Source organism: Manacus candei, unplaced genomic scaffold (genome assembly GCF_025592945.1).
Source record: "Manacus candei isolate 608988 ecotype Guabito, Panama unplaced genomic scaffold, ASM2559294v1 h1tg000050l, whole genome shotgun sequence".
Classification (NCBI taxonomy): domain Eukaryota; kingdom Metazoa; phylum Chordata; class Aves; order Passeriformes; family Pipridae; genus Manacus; species Manacus candei.
The window spans coordinates 20,649,309-20,660,085 of NW_026138098.1; the positions used below are offsets into that span (position 1 = coordinate 20,649,309).

The window sequence follows — 10,777 nt, forward strand, 5'->3', positions numbered from 1 at the left end:
GAGCACTTTGTACAGTGACCTAATGACTGATACAACCACATGAAAACCTTAAAATCTGCAGAAAACAGAGAAAGCAAATAACGAAGTAAGCAAGTTGGCAGCAGAGAGCTCTGGGAGAGGTCCCTTGTTTTTCAAATTCCAGCTGCCTTCCTGATGCAGCTGGGCCAGTACAGCCTTCCGCATTCGGCTCCCTCCCCATGGGGCCAGGACATGGACATCATGCTCTCTGGTCCAGCACAAACACAGCAGGTTTACTACACGTGTACTCCAAACCTCCTCCAGGACCTCTCTCTCCCACACAAGTCCCCAGTACCTTCACAGCTATGTCTTCTTAGTACTGCAAAGAAAGCAGGCCATTTTTAGCAGGGTCCTGCTTATTCTGAAGACCCGTTAGGCAGATAACTTTGTCACTGGATACTTCCCAATCTGCAGATTTAGCAAGTGCACATTCTCCTCCATCATCCAGGTCATTAGGGGAAATGCTGAGCAAAACCAGTCCTGGAACAGATGTCCCTGAACCTCACTCAACAGACCCCTTCCTTTTCAACAGTGACCTGTAGATACTTCTAGTTATAATTATTCAATGGGTTTTGTACCTACCCGATATCTCATCTAGATGGCAGCAAGAGCTCTTCTTCACCATGCCATTGCTCTGTCATAAAGGAAATTTGGATTATTTTGACCAGATTCCATTCTTGATGGGTCCATATACCTCCCATTCATCTCCACTGCTTACAAACAGTGAGATTATTTGTTCTAGCATTTTTGGGTGGTGATGGGGCTGGGATTTAACTATCAGCAGTCCCTGGCTTTTGGTCTCAGTCCCTGTTTTGAAGAGGGGGTACAAAGCTTGCATTTTACAGTCTTTCCAAGCTTCAGTGTCTCTCAGGAGTTCTCATAGATAACAATAACTAATTCTGGGATTGTTTTGTGTGAAGTTCACCACACCCAGATAGTCTGAAAAACTCCTGTTTATCTAAATACTCTCTTGCACTTTTCTTATTCAAGGACAGCCTTCAGCCCCCATCACCGGCATGGCTTGTGCTCCCCGTTTCCCCGTAGCTGTCTGAGTCTGAAGACTAAGGCAAAGTGCACCGAACAGTTGGGTGTCCTCAGTGGCTGCCGTCACTGCTTCCCCTCCACCGAAAAGCAGCACAGCACAGACCCTGTTCAGTATCCTCTTGTTCGTACAACGGGGGATGTTTTCTGACTCCCCTCGCTTGGTGCGTGCTGTCAGTAGAGCCCCGAACGGCGGGGTGGATGCGAACCTCCGAGCCCCTGCTGCGCGTGTTAACAACTGGGCTCAGGTAGACCCACAGCTGTGAGAGGTGGCTCTAATTTCTGTCTTAATCGCCGTTTCGGACCCCGTTGCCGCCGGGCAGCGCGGGCGGCGGGTGTCACCTAGCGGCGGGCAGCGGATGCCGGTGGGCACCGCGCTCCTGCCCCGCGCCGGAGGACGGATAAAGCCTCCGGAAAAAAAAAAAAGCCCCTCTTGCTCCCCGCCGGCTCCCTAGCCTTGCTTCATCGGTTCTCGCAACCTGGGGCCCCGTCTACTCCCGCCCCCAGGAAACCTTCCTCTTCGCAGCACGTCCTCTGCCCGGCCCGTGCCAGAGCTGCAGGGCTGCTCCCCTGCATCCCGCAGCCTCCGTACATCCCTTCGGCTGCCCCTAAGCCAAGCTGCTCCAGTTGTGCAAGGGTCCTCAAAGACTCCTTCAGTGGGGACCATGGCTCCCCCTGAGCAGTGACTCCTGCATGAGAGGCAACCGATTGCTCTTCATTCCCTCAAAGTAAAACAAACAACCCCCCCCCAACCCAACAAAAATAGACAAATCCTCAAGATACATCCCCTCCAAAGCATGCCCACTGTCTGCTTCAGCTCACCAGCACACGTAAGAAGGACTTTTCTTCACAGAGTACCAGGAGGAGTAATTTTCAGAGAGCTTCAGGGAAATAGCACTGACCTGGGAGAGTGCTGTTATTAGCTCCCTAAGCCCCAGCAAGCATCACCACTTTACTCTCACCCACAGCTCAGCACTCCAGAAAACTTGCCAAACAGCAGCAATAATATAAAACACATGAGAAATAGAAGTCTTCCCCTTCCTAGGTCTGGTAAATTTATTGCTATCTCTTGTTTAGCCAGAGAGAACAGCAGAGCAAAGGGGCTAATGCTGGGCTTGCCAATGGTGTGCATTCCCTGGGGAGCGTGTAGGGCAGGTGGGGCAAGGCAGCACTGGAAAGGGGGTATCCTCACATTCTGAGTGGATGGATGTGGCCATCTGAAGAGCTGCGGTGCCTCTTGAAGGGGGAGAGAGGGTCTCTGCAACACACCCTCAGCAAACCCTCCTTCTGCTGGGTTGATTCCTGCCCCACGAAAGATACTTCCTACTCAAACAGCATGCACGGATGGGCCTACAAAGAGCTCTTCCAGAGGTGAAGTCTTCTGGAGATGCAGAGCCCTGCCTCCAGTGCCCTGGTCTGCACTGCTGAGTGGGGTGGCACCAGCAGAGCAAGGGTAGTCAAGGGTAGTAAACCTGCAGAAGACATTAAGTTGGATGATCTGCTAGAAGGTAGGAAGGCTCTGCAGAGAGACCCAGTCAGATTTGACCAATGGACTAAGAACAACTGCATCAAGTTCCATAGGGCAAAGTGCCGGGTCCTGCACTTGGGTCGCAGCAACCCCTTGCAGCACTACAGGCTGGGGGGTGAGCAGCTTGAGAGCTGTTTGGCAGAAAGGGACTTGGGGGTGCTGGTTGACAGCTGGCTCAATTCGAGCCAGCAGTGGGCCCATGTGGCCAAGAAGGCCAGTGACTTCTTGGCCTGTATCAAGAATAGTGTGCCCAGCAGGACCATCCCCCTGTACTCAGCCCTGGGGAGGCCGCACCTCAAGTGCTGCATTCAGTTCTGGGCCCTCACTTTGAAAAGGACATTGAGCTGCTGGAGCATGTCCAGCAAAGAGCAACAAGGCTCCTGAAAGGACTAGAAAACATGTCTTGTGATGAATGGCTGAGGGAGCCAGGTTTGTTTAGTCTTGAGAAGAGGAAGATCAGGGGAGACCTTATCACTCTCTACAACTATTGGAAAGGAAGCTGTAGTGATGCTGTGACTGGTTTCTTCTACTGTGCCTGCAGTGAAAGGATTAGAGGAAAGGGTCTAAAGCTGAGACAGGGGAAATTCAGATTAGATATTAGAAAATTTTGTTTCACTGTTAGGGTGGTCAGGCATTGGAATAGATTGCCCAGGCAGGTGGTGGAGTCACCATCCCTGGAGGTGTTTAAGAGACTTCTGGATCTGGCACTGAATGATGTGGTTTAGTGTTTTAGAGGTTACAGTGGAAGTGCTGCATTGAAGGCTGGACTTGATGATCCTAAAAGTCTCTTCCAGTCTTGATGACTCTATGATCCGGTGTTTGTGCAGATGCCTGAGACAGCTGAGGGAGCTTGCTGGGGCAACTGTGGGCACATGTAAGGAGAGAGCTGGCAGTTGCCTCACCAACACCATGCTTGTCATAGAAAGTGCCCCAAATAGCACCATGCAGGAGAGAGATCACCTCATTACTCCCATATGTTCACCATCCCCTCTCTAAAGAGAGCTTCCAAATGCGGAAGCAGTTTATTCCTATTCTCCAGCTATTCTCAGCTGACTGCTTCTGCATTTCCCAAAGCTGTGGAAGGTGCTATTACACTACTACCCACCACGCTGGGAAGTCCAGAGTGGGAGCCCTTGTCAGGGAAGGCTGGGCAGGACACAGGCTGATGCCATCTCCTGGGATAAAAGTGCAGCCCACAGCCCTGTGGTAGGTTTCTAGCCCACTGCCTCAAACAGCCAAATCCCATTCACCAGGTAGGAGCCAGCACACAAACAGAGGCTTGGACACTGGGGTGCTCCTGGCCAGACTCAGGCTCTGAGGTTCATCTTGACTTCATGAAGCACAGTGACTTTGAAAAGCCACATGCTCAGTTCAGATGGTAAAACAACAGCCTGAATTTTATCATCTCTCTCTCTCATTTCTAGTTCCCTCATGGTGAGCAAAGGGGCTCGAGAAGCAAGACCAGCTGTTGATGACTGCAGAAGGGGTAAGCATAGAGGGACTGAATCTGCCAGATACCTTGCTAACCCTCAGAAAGACAAAGTATTGAAACAGAGAAAGCAACGTTTCTCTCACAGTTCTGTACAAAGGTCAAGTACGAAAAAGACATAAAAAAAAAAATAAATCAATCAATCCATATGACAGCATTTATTAGTCATTTTAACACATCACACAGTGGCAGAAGTCTTCTGAGAGGAGTTGATCCTGGGACCATTCTGCCTCCAGCCCACAGGGCTGGCCCTGGGCTGGGACCATTAGCAATGCCTGGCACAATCTGCAGGGCAGAGCTGGACCCTGCTCAGCTCCTAGAGTCTGAGACAGCAGCTAGTCAAGTTAAATAGATTGTTTAATATTGTACAAAAGGCACACCACAGATAACAGCCATTAAAGTTCATGGGATGCAGTTCCTCACACCACAGAGAAGAAGGGAGAGCCTGGGCAGAGCCCCTCCCAATGCAACCTTACAACACAGCAGGGATTTTCCATTTCAGTGCTGTTCCCACCAGTAACCTATGGCGGCTGCCCCACATGCAAAGTAGCAGTAGGTTTGGGCTCTGTTCTCCTGCTCTCCCCCAGAACCAGGGACCATGGAGAGGGTAGTGCTGTTTTGAGAGGACTTTCCCTACCTTTTTTCCAAGGAGAGTCTTGGGGCATGCAAGATCCTATCAGTCCCTGGGAAGGAGGCAAGGCACAAGGTAAACCCAAGTGACACAAAGAGGAAAAAGCAGAACCACAGCTCCAAGGTCTCCAGCCCCCAGGTACTTCCCCCTTCTCCTGTTACCAGACTGGAATGACTCGCACCTCACTCTGGCATGCCCCCCAATGCAAGGCAGACACACCAAAGGTCAATGCACAAGTTAATCTGAAGGCTGTTATCCACAGTGATCTCTTCCTAACCCTCATCACACCCATCCCATTAGGCACCTGAGATCCAGACAGAAGTGAAAAGTTTCCCCTTTCCCTCTCTCCCCACCTCCACCCCAGTCTCTTCTTCTGTCCCTGGTTTTACTCCCCCTTTGATTTCCAGGTGCCACTCAGATAAGTTTTGGAGAAGTAGTTGACAAAGAGTATCAAAAAAGTGATATAAACCCAAGATGAAGCTAGAAGCAGTGGCCAGGTGGTGTGGCAGACCTTATCATCCTTCCAGAAGAAGATAAAGATGTTAATTATTACAAATCCCGTCATCTGCACCATTTGTGAAGTGGTGATTGTCATGGCGATGGACTTGGGTACCCGGATGCCCATGGCTGTCACAGTGTAGTAGGCATATGTGAGACCATGGATACTGAAGTTCAAGGCTGCAACCCATCCAACACCAGCCACCAGATCATTATAGCTATACCAGGCTACAACTGCTGTGGATAAATGGTGATACCAGTGGAGAAAGATGAGCTTCTTTTTCCGGAGAACAATGAACACAGTGTCACCTTGAGTTGGGAGAGAGATGTATTGTTAGTTTGGTGAAAGCACAGCAGTTGCACAAGTTTTCACAAGAGGTAGAACAAACAAGCTTCAATACTGAAGCCATTGTATGGCTTGATCCCACCAAAACCTAAGTTCACATTGAAATAGTCTGTATTGAAAAAGATCATTCGGGCACCCTACCTGCTGGCATGTTTGTAGTACAAGAGTCCCCAACCCTTCCCTGCCTACTTGCCTGCTGCCCCCTCACTGCAGTCATTCCAAGGCAGAATTGATTAGTCCAGGCACTGGCCTGGGGATCAAACTAGAGTAACAACATCAGGCTGCAACCCCTTGGAGAGCAAGCATATCATCTGAGGAAGCAAGAAAACGAGTGACACCTGCAAAGCTAAACAACCAAGTAACAGTAACAAATACACAGGATAAGAAGTTTCAGACTCACCCAGTTCCACAACTTTGCTCACTGCAAATAAATGGATCCAAAGCCTGCAGACAGGGTGAACGTAGACAGATTGACTACACACTGATTGCTTAAATCCCTTGTTAAGAAGGAGGAAGGTCACTTGCTTCCAGACCCGTGAGGCTGCAATGACACTGCAAGAGAATCAGAGAAGAGCTGAACACTGTTCCCAGGGCCCACCAGAGCCTCTGACACTTCTGCACCCAAGGATATTCAGCTAACTCCATCTCAATGCCCAGGGTAGTCTCATGGACATTTAAACAAACTGTTGTCTTCTTTTACTTCCCAGAAGGTTTTAGCTCTCTGTTTGCTGGGCACAGGCTTGCCCAACACCTTTTAGCCAGGATATTCCTGCAAGACAAAGGCTGCTGGTCCCACCAGAACAGCAGCAAGACACAAGGAGTAAGTAGGTTGTGAGACACCAACACAGCCCTTCAGCTTGCCTGGTGCCACCATGCAGCTCCTGGAGGGTGGCAGCAGCCAACGTCTGCGCATCAAAGAGTGCTCCCTTGTTACACTCTCTGCTTCCACTGCTTGAAGAGGCACTTGAGCAAAAGCTGCCATGCTGATCAGAAAAGGGGAATAATTGTCCTGATGTCCCACCTCTTAACATGGGCCCACAGGACAGCCCAGGGAACATTTACAGTCTCCTGTGGCAGGTAGTTCCTACAGCTTATGAGAAATACCACTTCTTCTTTGTTATCAACCTGTTTCATCCGTATGAGCTTGTCTCTGAACAGACCATGAACTGTCATCCCCTGACCTCCCCTTTCACACAACTTGTGATTTTACAGACCACTGCCATGCCCAGCCCTAACAGAAGATAACCGGTGTCCCTTTGAGTTGATCAAAGCCAACTGGAGTTAGAGGTAGTAGTCTAATTTCTCTCTGGCTCACAAAACAGACAGAAGGAGGTGTGGAGATAAGGGGAATTTTTGAAAATTGACATCTGCTTGTTTATAGTTACAGAGCATGGGCTGAAACAGTCTCACAGCCACTGCAGGAAACCAGTACTGTAAGACTGGACAGTTTGAAAACATACATTTTATATTAATTTTCTATGCTTCTGTGAGCTTAGCAGAATTTTTCCCACCTCCTACACAACAGGACTAGAGAGAGGTGGTGGTGGGAAAAACAATTTTAAAGAGTAATAAACCTCAAATCAAACTTGTAGTAAGTAGGAATCCTTTGAATAAGGGAGGATCTCTGTTTTTGCAGGCTTCACATTCATATCTACCCACTAATGATTTTCAAGCACAGTCCCCAGCAGTCCTTCTGCAGCTCATTCCACTTGCTGGAATATTTCTGGTGAGAAACAAATTACTTGTATGAGCAGGTCACTTCCCCTAGTTGGAAAGGGCCTTCATGGGGAAAAAAAATAGTTTATTTCCTTAGTGACATCATGGATATCCAGAACTTTCCATCAATCCAGTCCTTAGGGAAGATCTACAGCTATCTCCAGTTTTAGTAAAGGCTCTTACCTGAACAAGGTCAGACTGAAGGACCACAGGGTCAGTAGTGTCCGCAGGTGGAAGGCTCTCCGTTCCTTCATGAAATGCTGGATTCCAAAGACAAGGATCAAATAAATAGCACCAAAACTTAAAGACTTGTACCTGCAAGTAGAGGAGAGGGAGCCATCAGGAAAAGACCCAAGCTGACCTATTTTCAGCCAGACTTCTGTAGCCCCAGTGAAGTGCTCTCACCAAGAAAAAAACATCTCCCATTCTTATGTTTAGGTTGGGCTTGGAAGAAAGTCTGCCCTGACAGTGAGTAGAGCTAGCAAGGAAAAACTATGGGGACTGCAGAAAAGAAAGTGAACTGCTACATCATGGAGATTTCCACAAAACCTTGATGGGATGAGACAGGTTCTGGTAGCCTATGAGCAGGATCCCAAGCAAACACACCAATGCATTTTATCCATTTACACATGAGACTGTATAGGCAGAGGATGCCTATGCAGGATGTCTAAAAAGGCCAGTTGCACCAGTAAGCTAGAGCCTCAAGCGCCTTGTATTGTGTCCCACTCCTTTCCAAGGCTTTACAGTAGCATGTCAGGGCTGAGTACCCTTTTTGCCGGTGCAAGGGCTGCAGTGGCCATCCGTGGCTGCTCTTTGCCCTCTTGACACATCACCACCTCCCAACAGGCTGCAGCACCACCTGGACCACTGTTTGCTCTGCCCCATGCACTGCTGCAGCCCTTCCTCAACAGCCTGAGGTGTGGAACCAGAGCCCTCCAACCTCCTCCTCCTCGGAACTGAGGACCCCCACACCTGTTCTGCTAGAAACAGCAGGACCCGACGGAGCTACCCGGGGTCCAGGGTGCATCGGAGCTGCAACCTCCTCTCCTCTCACCGATTTTCTACCATCCATTTCCTGGTTGCTGTAAAATTGAAGTTCTTCTCGAAGTCATACTCTCCCAGCGGCTGCACCTCCGACGGGTCGACGTTCAGTTCCATATCCAGCATCTCTGGGCGCAACCCAAAATCAGCCGCTCCCCGACCTCGCACCGGCGGATATAATCCCGGGAATGCGCTCCGCCCCAACATCACACCGGGGGCGGGGGCAGGACTGGGGACCTCCCGGGCCGACGGGGAGACCGCAGCCTCCAGCTCCTTGCCCAGCACAGGGAGTGGGAGGCTCCGGTCTCCCCGTCGGGCTCTGGGGGGCCCTCCCGCTCACTAGGTACCTGGCCCACCCATCCCAGCTCGCCCCTCAGCAGATGGGCAGGGTAATAACAACATTGTCACCAACAACAGGCAGAAACACCCTTACCCAGACTGCGGTTAGCTGTTGTGCCTGCTTCACCATAGACTGCAGCATCTGGTCACTGCTGCTGCAGATGAAATGGGCTCTAGGTAATCTCCTACTTAGCTTCCTGCAGCTGAAAATGGTTCCAATATAGTCAAAATCCCCTGAACACAGCATATCTCACTGCACCCTCTGGTCACTTCACTCAGCTTGGTATTTCACCCGAGTATCATGTGTTTACATGTTCAACAGCAGCACCCTACAAAGCTCACAGGCTTGGGGATACTTTTGCCTCATGCAGGCATCAATGCACTTTGTACACAAGTCGTCTGCTTAACTGCTGACTCTTCAAACAGGAGGTGAATGTTTCCCTCAATGAGACATTTCATAGAATCATAGAATGATTCGGGTTGGAAGGGACCTCAAAGATCGTTTAGTTCCAACCCCTCCATTGTGAGTAGGGACATATTCCACTAAACCAGGTTGCTCAAAGCCCCATCCAGCCTGGCCTCGAAAGTTTCCAGGAATGGAGCATCTACGATTTGCTCTGCTTTTGACAATGCACTAGTGTGAGAAAATGAGGAAGAATTTGACATATAGGAATTAAAATCCATTGGTGATTTTTGCACCATCCTGACTTACACTCTCTGTTTTGTAGAGCACTTGCAAGTTTAAGGTCAGCCTATACATGTCAGCAGCAGTATTTTCCCCATATCATGCACGGGGAGAACATCCTGCATGTAGCATGATCTCCCACTGTGCCTTGCACAGCTCTCACCTTAGTGTTTCCAGCTCCCAGGAGGTCCTGCCCCTTCCAGAGGACTGCAGCTCAAGGACTGTACAGTCTCCATCCCATGTCACTTGTCTTTCATCTTTCATCACCTGCTTTGGGCAGTAGCATCACTAAGCAAAATACTCAGGTACATGCTGAAGACAACTTTCATCTGCTGCAAGGGCTTTTACACACCAAAAGACTAGGTGCAGCCACACAAGCAGGGTACTTTTTGCACTAGCTTCTAGTGCTTACAAGTTGACATTCAGTCTCATTATTCAGCAGCAAAGCCATGTTGGGAACCCTCTCCATGCTCTGGACAACTGTTTCACTGTTGCTGACTCCTTTGGCTGCATATTGTCTGTGGATTTGCTGTTCTCAGACGGAGTACAGTGGTTAGCTGCTTGAGGCACAACAAGTACAAAATACCTGCTTGTTTGACCTATGCTTTAGCAATTGTTAAACAAGGTCTCCTTTATGTAAGACACCATATCACAAGAGAGAATGCTCTTGGGACATGCAAGGGTAAATTGGATTAGTTGAGTAGAAAAGGTGCTGATACTGAGATAATTTTTTATTCCTAACCTAATCCTTTGTTCAGTAGTTAAAGTTTTCATTTTGAAACCGCTTCATGCCACATGAACAAGAACATTGCCTCCTGGAGCAGGTCTGTCCATCCATCTCTGAGGTGGTGGCATGTTCAGTTACAGGAAGAGCTCATGACTTCAGCTGTTTGGTGCCACCTGAGCAGGCAGCTGGTGGAGAGCCCTCCCCAAGTGCATCTTTGGCAGAAGGGAACAAGAACAACACATGTAAAGAACAGAGGCAGACAGAAAAGATGAGGCTCTTGGCATCCTCCAAGATCCCTGTCTTGCTTAGTAAGGCAGGGCTTTCTCATGGACTGAAAGCTTACCTGAGCAATCCAGATAGAGTTGTGACATTCCAATTATCCTCTTGCCTCCACAATGTCAAATACACCTGTCTGCACTCCCAGGTCTGGGTGGGCTAGCACGCAGAGAGCTACCAAGTCCAGTGCCCAGACACTGGCACTGTGCTCAGAATCACTGTTGGACTCAGGATGCTTTACAAGCTGATATGTAACATGGACATCATAGTGACTTTTAAATAAACACATCACAATAAGTTGCACAGAGCTCAGATCCTGCAGGTGAGGAAGCAGAGCCCCAGCAACACTTCACAGACCGTTGGCACATCAGGGCTGCGATCCTGAATTAGTGGGAGAGGAGCACTACATTCTTCTGTCCTCCACATGAGTGGGGAGGAGACA

The 10,777-nt window shown here is 49.3% G+C and overlaps 1 protein-coding gene across 1 annotated transcript; it reads right to left on the reverse strand.

Moving 5' to 3' along the window:
• Positions 1 to 5,092: 5,092 nt before the first annotated feature.
• Positions 5,093 to 8,434, reverse strand: LOC127476572 (elongation of very long chain fatty acids protein 6-like). Its single transcript, XM_051799591.1, has 4 exons — positions 8,322 to 8,434; positions 7,451 to 7,582; positions 5,952 to 6,103; positions 5,093 to 5,514 (listed from the first exon to the last, which is right to left on the reverse strand). The coding sequence occupies exons 1-4, from the start codon at positions 8,432 to 8,434 to the stop codon at positions 5,093 to 5,095; spliced, it is 819 nt and encodes a 272-aa protein (XP_051655551.1).
• Between the last annotated feature and the right edge of the window lie 2,343 nt (positions 8,435 to 10,777).

Bases quoted from the DNA above. Each gene is read 5' to 3' on its own strand.
- LOC127476572 (XM_051799591.1), bottom strand. From the start codon at position 8,434: ATGCTGGATATGGAACTGAACGTCGACCCGTCGGAGGTGCAGCCGCTG. The intron at 6,104-7,450 runs GTAAGAGCCTTT...ATTCTCTTGCAG, and splicing joins TTCAGTCTGACCTTGTTCAG to TGTCATTGCAGCCTCACGGG. The intron at 5,515-5,951 runs GTGAGTCTGAAA...TCCCAACTCAAG, and splicing joins GAGCAAAGTTGTGGAACTGG to GTGACACTGTGTTCATTGTT.